The sequence below is a fragment of the Lacerta agilis genome, chromosome 17, assembly GCF_009819535.1.
Source record: "Lacerta agilis isolate rLacAgi1 chromosome 17, rLacAgi1.pri, whole genome shotgun sequence".
Taxonomy (NCBI): Eukaryota; Metazoa; Chordata; class Lepidosauria; order Squamata; family Lacertidae; genus Lacerta; species Lacerta agilis.
The window spans coordinates 11266604-11281157 of record NC_046328.1 but is presented as its reverse complement, the minus strand read 5'-3'; the positions used below and the strand labels follow the sequence as shown (position 1 = coordinate 11281157).

The window sequence follows — 14554 nt, the reverse complement described above, 5'->3', positions numbered from 1 at the left end:
TGAACACTGGTTGGATGATGCCAGGCGTTGCCTGGAGGAATGGTTGGCGAGTTGCTGGTTGTTGTTTTTCAGTTGTAGGTAGCCTTGGCGGCGATAACGCATTTTCATGGTCTCGGGTGGCGGTTTTAGGCCTTGGGCAGAATCCTTTAGTCTATCATTCAAATAACGGGGGCATGAAGTGGTGACTTTTAGAAGACATCTGAAGGCAGCCCTGTTTAGGGAAGATTTTAGTGTTTAATATATTATTGCATTTTAATATTCTGTTGGAAGCTGCCCAGAGTGGCTGGGGAAACCCAGCCAGATGGGCAGGGTATAAATAATAAATTATTATTATTATTATTATTATTATTATTATTATTATTATTATTATTACTACTACTACTACTCAACCCCGCGGCAGCATTTTCAGGGTTCCCCGTTAAAGGGGGTTGTGCAAGGTGAGCCATTGGCCAAACACTGAAACTTTCCTAAGTTGTGCTGAGGTAAACACGCGTTTTGCAGTGCCCCCCTCTGATCTGATTAACCCTGCTGTGCCTCAGTGCCCCGGCTGGGGGACTGAGAGGGATACACACCCAATGCCTAAGCCAAGGTTTCCTACATCTGAAATTGTTAATAAAGCTGTGGCCATGTTAAACCACAAAGTACGTTGTCGTGTGCAATTCATTGCTCTTGGACTGTCTCCTGGCAGGGTGGGGATATGCGCTTGGGCACGCAATTATCTGAAACCACGGGAGTTCTGCATTCTTGCAGTGCTGTGGCAGAGGACGTGCTTGGCATGCAGAAGGCCCCTGGTTCAATCTCTGGCATCTCCAGGTAGGGTTGAGAGGAAGTCCTGCCTGGAGTCCCAGAGAGCAGCTGCCAGTCAGTGTAGACAATACCAAGCTACATGGACCAATGGTCCAACACAGCATCTAATAATAATAATAATAATAAATTTTATTAGTACCCCGCCCTCCCCAGCCGAAACCAGGCTCAGAGCGCCTAACATCATACAAATAACACAGTATACATAAAAACAGGCATCAATTAATTAAAATAAATCTTAAAATTATATCAGACAAATTAAAATTTGGACAAATGGCAATTATCAGGTTAAAACTGAGAGCAGTTAATACTTGCCAGGACAAACTGTTTTCACTGATCATATAAGGACCTGTGAACAAGCTGGGAGGCCTCCTTCATGCTTGTTCTTATACAAAGGAAAATAGGTCAGACTGGACCCTGGCCAAAGGCCTGGCGGAACAGCTCTGTCTTGCAGGCCCTGCGGAAAGATGTCAAATCCCGCAGGGCCCTAGTCTCTTGTTGGAGAGCGTTCCACCAGACCGGGGTCGAGGCCAGTCTAATTTCCCTGGGGCCCAGTGTTGTTGTTTGCAGACCGTATTCTTAAGGCTGCAAACTCCTTTTGTTTCTGCCTACTCATCACCTAAGGGACGCGGGTGGCACTGTGGGTTAAACCACAGAGCCTAGGGCTTGCCGATCAGAAGGCTGGCGGTTCGAGCCTAGGGCTTGCCGATCAGAAGGTTGGCGGTTCGAATCCCTGCGATGGGGTGAGCTCCTGTTGCTCTGTCCCTGATCCTGCCCACCTAGCAGTTCGAAAGCACATCAAAGTGCAAGTAGATAAATAGGTACCGCTCGGGCAGAAAGGTAAACGTTGTTTCCGTGTGCTGCTCTGGTTCGCCAGAAGCGGCTTAGTCATGCTGGCCACATGACCCAGAAGCTGTATGCCAGCTCCCTCAGCCAGTAACACGAGATGAGTGCCGCAACCCGAGAGTCCGACACGACTGGACCTAATGGTCAGGGGTCCCTTTACCTTTATCTTACTCATCACCTGCAGTTCTGGATTGACTTTTCCCATGGGGCAAAGGCCCTTCACTGGAAAAGCAGTTGTCGTTCCTACTCCCCTCCCCATCTTAAACCAGGTGTGGGGAAACGCTGGCCCTCCAGATGTGGCAGGACTTCAAGTCCCATCACCCCTAGCCACTGGCCATGCTGACTGAGGCTGATTGGACTTGCTTTGCAGCAACATCTGCACGGCCACAGCTTTCGCAGACCTGTCTTAAAGGTTTCCAAGGCACAAGCCCATCACTGACCTCTTCTGAATGCAGGACACACATTCTGACTTTCCATTTCTGAGATCAGCCAGCAGAAAAATCATTCCCGGTATGACAGATTAAGTCCAACCGTTTCAAGCTCGTAGGAAGAAGGGCGGATTTGAAGGCAAGAGTTGAATCAGGATAGAACCTTTTGTGTTCTTGAAAGACTTTGGCTGCATTCAGGAAGCACTTTATTCCATTTTCCTGATTCCAGCTTCCTTACCTGGCAATTTCCACATGATTTCATGTGGCAAAATCTGGGGTGGAGTTTTTTCCCACCATTTGAAACGTAGTGTGACAAAGTGGTAAATTGACCGGAAGGCCACAGTTCCGTAACACAACAGGTGATGAATGATCTTGGGCGAAGGAATTTGGGTCATCCAATTTTCAGATGACCCCAAACCCTGCTAACCCCGCAGAAGACAGAACTTGGATTCAACAGACTGGAGAACTGGGCCAAAACTAACATAATGAATTTCGGGAGGGACAAAGGTAAGGTTCTGCACTTGGGCAGGAATAACCAGCTGCCGAAATGTAAGATGGAACACATGAAAAGGATCAAGGGGTCTTGGTGGACCACAAGCTTATCTTGAGTCAGCAGTGTGATGCAGCAGCAAAAAAAGCCAATGCTATCCTAGGCTGCATCAATTAGTATTCAGAAGCACGATGCTTTGGACAGAGATGCTGCTGTGACTTGTAGTCACTGATATCCTTATCTTCCACGGAGTTGCCTAATTTTCTTCTCAAGCCACCCAATGTCTTTCTGCCCATTTCCTCAACTTTGGGGTGAAATGCCAGGCCACACCCTTCGTTTTATCAACCCCCCCCCCCTGAAAAAAAAACAAAACTAAGGCAGAATGATGCAAGCAGCATCTACTTAGAGCAGGCATCCCCAAACTCGACCCTCCAGATGTTTTGGGACTACAATTCCCATCATCCCTGACCACTGGTCCTGTTAGCTAGGGATGATGGGAGATGTAGTCCCAAAACAGCTGGAGGGCCCAGTTTGGGGATGCCTGACTTAGAGGAAAAACTAGATTACATCCAAGATAGCAGAGTAGAAAATGGCACTACACTGCCGACATATTCGGGGTGTGTGTGTGTGTGGAGTTACTACAGATATTAACCACATTCGCTTGGCGGGTAGGTCAGTATGTTTATTTTTCCATAAGGATATGCACCATAAATATAACGGGATCTGTTGTGTTGAAGAGGGTCCCAGCAGATCATCAAGACTTGTGTAGTCCAATGTGTGGTTTAATACACAAGCTGTCATTAGCTGGCATCCGGGAAAAGGGGTGGGGGTGGGGCAGCTGGCCAGACTGCATTTATTTGTTTGGTGAACACACACACACACACACACACACACATTTTTCAGCTCCGCGCACACACACAGGAAATAATCCGAATCATCCATCAGGCCACTCAAGTCAACGTTAGCCTGGCCGATATTGTTACAACGAGGCCATCCCTGGAGAGCACGAGGCAGAATCCATCAGGAAAGGAGCAAATCCCTTTTCGTTTCCATCCGTCCTGCTTTGCCGTCAGTTCCATCCCGTCAGCATAAATTCAGATTGACGTCTATGGAAAGAAAAGGGGGGAAAAAAGAGGGGGGGGAAATTAGCTGATGAACAACAACATCGAAGATTTGAGCTGTGTCGCAGGTTCGGTTTCTGAGAAGCCCTCTAGGAGGCCGCAGTATCACGATGCTAAAACAACAGAAATAAAAGACTTGAAACATAAAGGGGTCAATTTAAGGAAGCAGCTTTGGACGGAGATGGTGAGGATTAGCTTCGTACCCTGCGTGTAACTGTGTATGGGGTGTCCCCGTCCCCCCCGGTTTGGCTGCAGCAAAGCGTCATCAGGTTCCTTTGGTGGTCTCATGACAGGAGGGGGAAATTCGATTTATCTCCAAGGCCCACAAGTATACAAACAACTGGACAGGCCTGGCCCACCCATGAGGCAAGGTGAGGTGAGTGCCTCAGGCGGCAGGATCGACAGAGGCAGCAGATCCCAGTGTCGATCTTTATTCCCTCTTGTTTCTGACGCAGAGCTTCACTCGCCCCTTTCTCCCCGGGCGGGGAAGGGGGGGGGAACCATTTTGTGATGCGCCTCCAGTGCCAAAATGTCTCGGAACAGGATGGAATCTTTAGCTAAAATAATGCAAAAAGTCTCTTCATCACAGGTTGAAATACAGGGCAGGGCAGGAGGAACCAGGAGTGCCGAGGCCACGCTGCGGCAACAAGGCGTTCTGTGCCATCCTCCCCAAACCAAACCAAACCAAACCAAACCAAACCACAAGAGGTGAAGCTTCAGACTGGTGCTACTGGGAAACTTATCATTTTAATATCACATTTAGAAGCTTCCAGATTACCTGTTTACTGAGCGTTCATCCTGATTTGCTTGCCAGGAAATTTAAGATGGTGTTGCGTCAAAGCAAGTCTCACCCCACTCTTTTCCAGGGCATCTTCCCATCTTTTTCCTTATGGCAAGAAAGTCTCGTCTTTTTTTATTGGAAGCAGGTTTGTTGCGCAAGGCTGTAACTGCACATGACCTGAATTTGCGGGGATGTGACTGAACCCCATCTGAATCCGGGGGTGCCTCTTTTTCCATGGATAAAACCTACCAGGCAATGGAGGTTTGGTGCTCCAATGGAGTACAAATGAATTTGCATTGTACTGAGTCAGACCATTAGTCCATCTAGCTCCGTATTGCTGACACTGACTGGCAGCGGCCCTCCAGGGTCTTTCCCCTGCCCGGGACCTTCTGCAAGCAAAGCATGGGCTCTGCCACTGAGCTACAGCCCTCACGGGAGAATCCCGTGTTCCCGTGTAATTGGGAGTGAGCCCCATTGAGTTCAACAGGACTGACTTACGAGTAGACAGGGTTATGCTCCTGCTGGAAGTTGGCAGCCTGATCTTCAGATCAAATCACTGGCAAGGGTTGCCTTTGCAGAAAGGCAAGCAAGACGAGATCTCCCCCCCCCCCATTTAGATTTGGATTTTGCCATCACGGCCCAGTTAATTATTTTGTGCTAAGCAGACAAACCAACCAACTAAGGCTTTGATTCACGTAAGGAAGCATCTCCCCCTCCTGGCCAAGACGGAAATAAGAAAGGGATTAGGAAAGGAATGAGGCAAAAATCTTAGAAGGGCTTAAGGAATAAATAGGAGCTGCAACAATTGTTGTTGTTGTTGTTGTTGTTGTTGTTGTTGTTGTTCCGCCCATCTGACTGGTCTGCCCCAGCCACTCTGGGCAGCTTCCAACAAATTAAAACATTAAGCACAGTAAAACATCAAACGTTAAAAACTTCCCCGAACAGGGCTGCCTTCAGGTGTCTTCTAAAAGTCAGATAGTTATTTATTTCTTTGACATCTGAACGGGAGGGTGCGACTACCAAGAAGGCCCTCTGCCTTGGCTATGTCCTCCCTGCGGTGTAAGAGGCCGTGTGCCTCTGAATATCGGGGTGAATGGGTAAGAAAACCAGGAGGGAGGGGGAGTGAAAGGAAGCATCCTGCATGGGCGACTGGCCGGCTGGCACCCTGACCAGGAAGGCTCTGCGCTGCAACATCACGCTGCAGACTGCTTCCCTCGTTTCCCAGCTGTTGTCAATGACAGCCGGCCCAATGAACCTGTCAGGGCAAGGTCCATTCAGTCAGGTATTATCTTCTATGGTGAGCAATGCATGGCTTTAAAAGCCGATCAAGCAAATTAATGGAGGAGATCAGTGGCCATGAGCCATGCTGGCTGTGTTCTCCCTCCACTGTCCGAGGCAGCATGCCTCTGTAGACCAGTTGATTGGAATCACAAATAGGGAGAGCAATGTTGCACTGCAGTCCTGCTCGCAGGCTTCCCAGAGGCATCTGAATTTTTAATTTTTATTTATACCCCACCCATCTGGCTGGGGAAACCCAGCCACTTTGGGTGGCTTACAGAATACAGTGGTGCTTCGCAAGACAAAATTAATTCATTCTGCGAGTGCTGTCGTCTAGCGAAAATGTTGTCTTGCGAAGCACGGACGGGGGAAGCGCAGTTTGACGGGGAAAAAAACGCAAAAAAATTTCGTCTTGCGAGTCACGCCCATAGGGAAATTTGTCTTGCGAGTCACCCTTTCGTTAGCGAATGCCTTTTGTCTAGCGAGTTTTTCGTCTAGCGAGGCATTCGTCTTGCGAGGTACCACTGTATATAAAACACAATAAAGCATCAAAATTAAAAAAAAACTTCCCAATACAGGACTGCCTTGAGATGTCTTCTAAAAGTCAGATAGTTGTTTATTTCCTTGACATCTGAAGGGAGGGTGTTCCGCAGGGAGGGCGCCACCACCGAGAAGGCCCTCTGCCTGGTTCCCTGTAATTTCGCTTCTTGCAGTGAGGGAACTAGCAGAAGACCTTTGGAGGAGGACCTCAGTGTCCGGGCTGAACAATGGGGGTGGAGACGCTCCTTCAGGTATACTGGGCCACTATGAGAACAGGATGTGGGCAGGATTCCCTCATTGCAAGCGGTTGGACTAGATGACTCTTGGGGTCCTTTCCAACTCTACAATTCTAGGGCTAAGGGATAGGCCTCTGGCCTGATCCAATAGGCCTCTTCATAAGTGGTTTCTTCTCCTTAATCTCCTTTCCCCTAAGGAGTCTTTCGGGACATCTGCATGAGAACATAAGAACAACCTGCTGCATCAGGCCAGGGGCCACCCAGTCTAGCATCCTGGTCTCACAGTGGTTGTTGCCCAGATGTGTGGGAAATCTGTCAACAGGACCTGAGCACAACAGCACTCTCCTCCTGTGCTTTTGGGCAACTGAGATTCAGAGGCATCATTGCCTCTGACCAGGGAGGAAGAGCATAACCATCATGACTAGTAGCCACCGATAGCCTTTTCCTTCATGAATTTGCCTAATCTAAATTGTTGGCCATCCCTGCCTCCGGTGGGATTGAGTTCCACAGTCTACCTACGCATTGCACGAAGAAGTACTTTCTGTTATCTATCCTGGATCTTCCAACATTTGCCTTCGTCGGGTGTTCACGAGCTCCAGTGTTATGTGAGGAGGAGAGAAACCATTCTCTAGCCACTCGCTTCCACAACATGCAGAGTTGTATAAATGCCTGTCCCTCCACCTCCGACTCGCAGAATTAAAAAGTCCCGAATGCAGGGATCGCTCCATCTGCTAAACTCTGTGGCTCCCCCAAGCCTGGAGATACCTCCCTGTTTGTGCATGGATGCTGTTGTTCTGGATCCGCACTTAGAGAACGCATCTGTTCTGAGAGCTAGTGTGGTGTAGTGGTTAAGAGCGGTAGACTCATAATCTGGGGAACCGGGTTCGCGTCCCCGCTCCTCTACATGCAGCTGCTGGGTGACCTAGGGCTAGTCACACTTCTTTGAAGTCTCTCAGCCCCACTCACCTCACAGAGTGTTTGTTGTGGGGGAGGAAGGGAAAGGAGAATGTTAGCCGCTTTGAGACTCCTTCGGGTAGTGAAAAGCGGGATATCAAATCCAAACTCTTCTTCTTCTTCTTCTTCTTCTTCTTCTTCTTCTTCTTCTTCTTCTTCTTCTTCTTCTTCTTCTTCTTCTTCTTCTTCTTCTCGGCACACAGGATGCGATATTCAGCTTGATGAGACGCAGCCCACACACAGAAACCAGGATGCGGCAAGCGAAAGGGCCACGGAGCCGGCTGAAGTTTCATTTCCTGATTCTACGGCTTGCCTCTTCCGCAGCGGGAACTCGCGGAGCAAAATGAGGATGTTTACTTTACCCTATCTGCTCTTTAGATCCCAGCCACGAAGCCTTGATTTTAGCAGACGGCTGCCCCGCCCTCCCTTTCATAACCCCTCTGAGAGAACAAAGGCTTCCTTATCAATGGAATTAAAATTATGCCATGAATGAAAAAGAGTCGCGTTTCATAAAAGGCAGCCGGGCTCCACCAGCAGTAACCTTGAGCTGCCGAGTTCATTTAAGATTTTTCAGGCCTAGAAAAAAGGGACGTGGAAGCTGTCTGGAACAGAATCAGGCCACTGAGCCATCTAAGTACAGTCATATTTACAACAGGAATGGGGAAGATGCGACCCTCCAGATGTTCCCGCATTCCAACTCCCCGCAGCAAGCATGCCCAAAAATTGTTGGCATCCGAGTGCGCCTTCGGGGTTGAAGTCAAACCACTGGGGAGTTTTCTGTGGCTGTAGAGTCTGATATGGGAGAGACATGTTTTGCTGCAACTGGGGCAGATGAAGGCATCTGGCTGCACGGCTTCAGATGCTCGATGGCGTTTGTTCTCTCTGCGCTCCTCCCAGCAGCCATTCCTGCTCTGGACATGACCTGACTGTCTGCGGTAATTTGCAAGGGATTCCCACACGGCGGGGTCGACGTTGCCAGCCTTCATGTCCTGTTTGCAGACATCTCTGCAACACAGAGCTGGTCTGCCAACAGGCCTGGTGCCTGATGCCAGCTCCCTGTAGCGCACGTCCTTGGGTATCCTGCCACCTTCCATTCTGTGGCCATGACCAGGCCAGCGTAGACGTCACTGAAACAGGGGTGTAAACATGCTGGGGATGTGGGGAATTAGGGGAGCACGTCTTTGAGGCTCTGCCCTGCCGTGAGATAGGAGTGACAAGCTCCTTCCCTCTGGTTTCCCAGAATCAGGAGAGGCATGAAGAGGGCGGAGGAGAAGTTAGCTTCATGCCGGCACAGCCTCAGATTGCTTGGGGGAAACCCTGGAGAGGAGAGGATCTAGACAGCTGTGGGGAGGCTGGGACGCAGCAACTGTGTCACAGAGGCAAGACCTGCCAGAGATGGGTGCTGCGCTCATTAGGCCTGATCCTGTTTTTGCTAATAAAGAGTTAACTCCATCTTGCCCAGTGTGGTTTACTGCTGGCCTGACCCTGTCACCTGGAGTAGCACACAGGCATCATGCCTTGCCATCCATCTATTTGTCTGATATTCTTTCAAAGCAGTGCTGGGGCCTTGGAGCTGGCTCTCAGGACTCGAAGAGGTCCGGAGGGTGGCAATACAAGAATGGGGCCTTCTCTGCAGTGGCTCCCTCTATGGAATGCTCTCCCCAGGGAAGTTCGCCTGGTGCCTTCATTATACACCTTTAGGCGCCAGGCAAAAATGTTCCTTTTTAACTAGACCTTTGGTTGACCTGATCGACATCCTGTACCCTTTTAAAATGTGGCTCTTTTTGAGGGGGGGCATGTTATTAGGTTATTTGATTTTATATAAATTCAATAAATAATAATAACTCTCCCCCCAAGATACACGCCTCACTGTTTGTGTCTGACTGGAATGTGTCGTTGGAACAAGGCCTTTTGCTTGTCTGGCTGGAGGATAAAGGTGTCTATTGTGCGCAAAAGCTAGCCTACTGCGCTACGGAAACATTTCACAGAATCATAGAGCTGTAAAGTTGGAAAGGGTCCCAAGGGTCATCTAGTCCAACCCCCTGCAATACCTTGCCCGACAGCGGGCATGTCACTTGCTCAGAAGGGAATTTGGCCTTTGGGCTGAGAAAGGTCACCCCCCCCGGCTTTACTGCTATCTAAGCTAGTGGCCACCACCATTCCATGAGGCAGGGAGTTCCACAGTTTAAGCATCCCGAAACACGCTCGCCTTGGATCCAAAAGGCTTGCAAGTGAGACTAGGCTGAAGGCTGGCAAAAGAAGGCTAAAGCAACCGACCTGGCATTTCTCAATCTTCCAGCTGTTCTCTCCTTTTTCTTCAGATTCCTTACGCCGGGTGCTCTTTCGGTTCCTACCCAGGGATGGCAGCTAACCTCAGCAGCCAGTGACGGTAGGATCGGCCCCCGACCGCTTGGTGATGTGCAGTTTGGCAACTTCCTCTGCAGAGGTAGGGTGGATCCCAACCGTCTTCGCCATTTGGGAATAGGTAGCGCCACATCTACAAAGAACGGAAAAGGGATAAAACCGCGTGGACAGCAAAAGCCCTATTGAATCTTTCCTGCTACAGGATTACTGAATTGCAGCCTATAAACCAGTAATTTACCCCTGCTTTAATGAAAACGTTTCCTCCTAGGAGACAGAGCAATTGATCGCTCGTGTTTATGTCTTCTTTTACTGCAATTGCAAGAACAAGAACAAGAAGAAGAAGAGTTTGGATTTGATATCACTACCTGAAGGAGTCTCAAAGCGGCTAACATTCTCCTTTCCCTTCCTCCCCCACAACAAACACTCTGTGAGGTGAGTGGGGCTGAGAGACTTCAGAGAAGTTTGACTAGCCCAAGGTCACCCAGCAGCTGCATGTGGAGGAGAGGGGACGCGAACCCGGTTCCCCAGATTACGAGTCGACCAATCTTAACCACTACACCACACTGGCACCACAAAACAAACAAGCATGCAAGGAACTGTCTGGGCTGCAAAGGGGAATTTTTTTTAAGGTTCCACAGGAAAGGAAATGACTCAGTAAAGGGAGGATTTAGTAATGTCAAAGGCTGAGTGAACAAGAAGCAGCTATTTATTATTATTATTATTATTATTATTATTATTATTATTATTATTATTATTATTTTATACCCTGCCCATCTGGCTGGGTTTCCCCAGCAAAAGAGGATCAACTTTAAGTTGTTATTAATATTGTTTGTTGTTCAGTCGTTCAGTCGTGTCTAGTAAAAATAAAAAATAAAAAATCCTGTTGAAGCCTTGTTGAGGACTAGTTTGAAAGGATGGAAAAGAATATATCTCCATTTTGCCTGCTCTCTCGGGCAGGCAAGAGTTTGGGAGAAACAAGATGGTTCTTCTGAGGGCTAAGCTTGTTGTTGTTCAGTCGTTCAGTCGTGTCCGACTCTTCATGACCCCATGGACCAGAGCACGCCAGGCACCCCTATCCTCCACTGCCTCCCGCAGTTTGGCCAAACTCATGTTAGTAGCTTCGAGAACACTGTCCAACCATCTCATCCTCTGTCGTCCCCTTCTCCTTGTGCCCTCCATCTTTCCCAACACCAGGGTCTTTTCCAGGGAGTCTTCTCTTCTTATTAATATTAAGTGGCACCAAAATCCATTTCAAGGTCGCAATCTTATGCACGCTTTCTAAGAATCAAGTCCCATTGAACTGAATGGGACTGTGCCGGTTGTGGGATTGTTATGGGGAAACATAGTGGTTTACTGACATATGTAGGTCACATTCATACAATGCATTTTAAATCACTGCTCCATCACTTCCCCCGGAGAATGCTGGGAACCGTAGCTCCGTGTCTCCTAAGAACTCTTGCCACATTGAACCAACGACAGCTCCTAGAATGCTTTGGGGGAAGCTACGGCTGTTAACAGTGGTATATCGGTGGTATGAATGCATGGGGCGACTGCGACCCAGAAATGGAGATTTAAATTCCACGTCCAGTTGACTGTGGAAGACAAAGGCCTCGTGAAAGGGCCCTAACTTGGGAAGATCTGTTCCTGTGTCAGCATGATATCTTTCCCAATGATGCTGGCTCACAGGTTATAAGCCAGCCCGAGGCAGCAGTTAAACTGAGTGGGCCTGGATAGCTCAGTTGGCTAGAGCATGGTGTTGATAATGCCAGGGTTGCAGGTTCGGTCCCCGTATGGGACAGCTGCATATTGAGAGCCAGTGTGGTGTAGTGGTTAAGAGCGGTAGACTCATAATCTGGGGAACCGGGTTCGCTTCCCCGCTCCTCCACATGCAGCTGCTGGGTGACCTTGGGCTAGTCACACTTCTCTGAAGTCTCTCAGCCCCACTCACCTCACAGAGTGTTTGTTGTGGGGGAGGAAGGGAAAGGAGAATGTTAGCCGCTTTGAGACTCCTTCAGGTAGTGAAAAGCGGGATATCAAATCCAAACTCCTCCTCCTCCTCCTCTTCTTCTTCTTCTTCTTGTTCCAGCATTGCAGGGGGTTGGACTGGATGACCCTCAGAGTCCCTTCCAACGCTACGATTCCATGATTCAGACCATTTTTAGACCCGAGTCCAGCCCTCACTCATCCACACTGGGTCTTAGGTTAATTCCCCTCAAAGCAAAGCGTAACAACTCTCCACAATACGGTAACAGCATCTGCAATAACTTGTCTTGCTAAAGCAGGGAAAACAATCTTCATTTCCTATCATCCCATGAAGAAACTCAGCTTCCTTCCTTACTCCTAACAGCCGCTAGAGAGCAGCAGCGACAAGGAAAAGGAACCTGGCCCCAGGAACAGGGAGATTTCCCAAATATTGCAAAAGCACCCAACCAGCCCTGGGTTTTTTTGAAGAGCAAAGTTTCTCTGGAATGGAAATTTACCAAATTGCTTATCTGCAGTCGCGCCTTCCCCCACTTCCCGCAAAGAGCACCGCGGTCCTCCTTTTGGCAACAGTTAGAAGTAATTAGATCAGCCTCCCCTAACTTGTAGTTCACTCCTGATTTGCTGAACTACAACTCCCTGATGATTGGCCATGCTGGCACCGGTGCTTATGGGAGATGGAGTCTCCAGCAACATCTGGTTGGGGGAGGCTGAATTTGAGAAACTCAGAGGGTTGGTAGAGCAAGTCTGCAAAGTTTAAAAGTTACTTTTTAAAATTTTATTATTAATTTTTTTAAAAAAATAATAATATTTATTAGGCTTTTTCCAATTATGACCAAATTACAATCGAATTACAACACATGATTAAATTTTTCTAACCCCCCTTTCTCTCACCAAGAGGAGCATACCAAATAAACTCCCCTCTCACTGGGGTAAACACTTATGCTTTGCCAATTTAATCACTTACAATACACGTATCATCTTAGCCTTGAGGGCTTCCCTGGCTCCCACCCGTTGACTCCAAGCAAAAAACTTATTTTACAGTTATTACCAATTAATCCCAATATTATTTCCTCTCTTTCTTACATTTACTAATATTTCTTACAAAATACTTTTCCAATTTGCAAATTTAATTCATCATTTTTAACTATCCTCCACATTCACTGTATTTCTAAGCTTTCATTGTTATTACTTTTTTAAATTTTAAAGCCACTTCTTACAATGCAACGTCTACTCAGTGGGACTGACTCCCAGGAAAGTACGCACAGGATTGCACTTTAATGAAATTAAAAGCTGCCACAGTTCAGTTTTTATTTTATTTTAAGGAATTGTTATTTTTAACGTTAAGTTTTTTTTGGGGGGGGGGTATATTTTGAGGTATACTTTCCCCCAAATATATATTCCTTCCGTACGTTATTTTGAACTGCATCGCGACATTTGGAGACGTGTGGATTTTAAAGGCAGCTGTTTCAGTCTGAGTACTGTTTTCCAGAAGTGCCAACCAAACTCCTCCGCCATCCCAGCCTGTGATCAGTGGCTCCCCAACTATTTTTGGCTGCAGCATGCTTGGTTCCATAAACTCACCTCCTGCGCCCCCTAAAGTAAAAGGTAAAGGACCCCTGGACAGTTAAGTCTACTATGAGGTTGTGGCGCTCATCTCGCTCTCAGGCCGAGGGAGCCGGCGTTTGTCCACAGACAGCTTTCCGGGTCATGCGGCCAGCAGGACTAAACCGCTTCTGGCGCAACGGGACGCCGTGATGGAAACCAGAGCGCACGGAAATGCCGCTTGCCTTCCCCCTGCAGTGGTTCCTATTTATCTACTTGCACGGGTATGCTTTCGAACTGCTAGGTTGGCAGGAGCTGGGACAAAACAGGATCTCACTCCATCGCGTGGATTCGAACCGCCGACCTTCCAATCGGCAAGCCCAAGAGGTTCAGTGGTTTAGACCACAGCACCACCCTCACCCCCGGTGCCCCCATACCCTATAAAAAGCATTATTCAGAATAGGGGCTGCATGAACCACTAACACGATAAAATTCAAAACAGTAACAATTAATTGCACGCTTATTCAAAATCTGAAACTATTTAGTTTAATTAATGCAACAAAACTGATGAATCTGACCCCTCACTTCTGATGTTGCCAAACTGCAATCCTCACCAACTCTGCCTATTGGACCTGCTGGAAGTTCAACAACATCCGGAGGGCTGCAGGTTCCACACCTCTGGTTTAGTGAAACCTACCCCCTTGCCCCTCCCACCCATGGTGCAGATTTAAAGAGAAAACATGACCGTCCCCTCCAAAGCTTTGATGATTCCTCCTGCAAGCCTCCCCATGAAACATAATCAAAAAAGCTTTTAGATTCCACCCCCCCCCCAAATCTCCTTTAAAAGAAAGACTTCCACATATTTCAGTGATCATTTATTATCCTGAAAACATAAAGCTGCACTTTGAAGAGTTAACAGCTGGGTGGTGAATTGGATTTTATTTTTTGGGGAGGAGGGCTATACGGTTTGCCAAGAAACATATTTCATAAACATAAATGCAAAAAACCTGGTACGTCCGTCACTAAGCCCAACATTTTATTAATAAAGAAAGGCCATATTTTTTAAAAAACGAAAATCTAGGAAACGAGACATAAAAGTAAATGGAAACATGGGCTCTTTTTTTTTAGCACTGCCAAAAGCTAAACCGCTATCTTTCATAATCTTACGGTGACTTAAAAGAGAAGGC

General features: G+C 47.8%; 1 protein-coding gene across 1 annotated transcript in view; it reads right to left on the bottom strand.

Moving 5' to 3' along the window:
• Positions 1–3613: 3613 nt before the first annotated feature.
• The window catches only part of TXNRD2 (thioredoxin reductase 2), a 63972-nt gene continuing 53031 nt past the window's right edge, over positions 3614–14554 (bottom strand). Inside the window, 2 exon segments of the mRNA XM_033174349.1 lie at positions 3614–3674; positions 9756–9975. Coding sequence (XP_033030240.1) covers positions 9852–9975 — 124 coding nt within the window. The 3' untranslated portion in view covers positions 3614–3674; positions 9756–9851.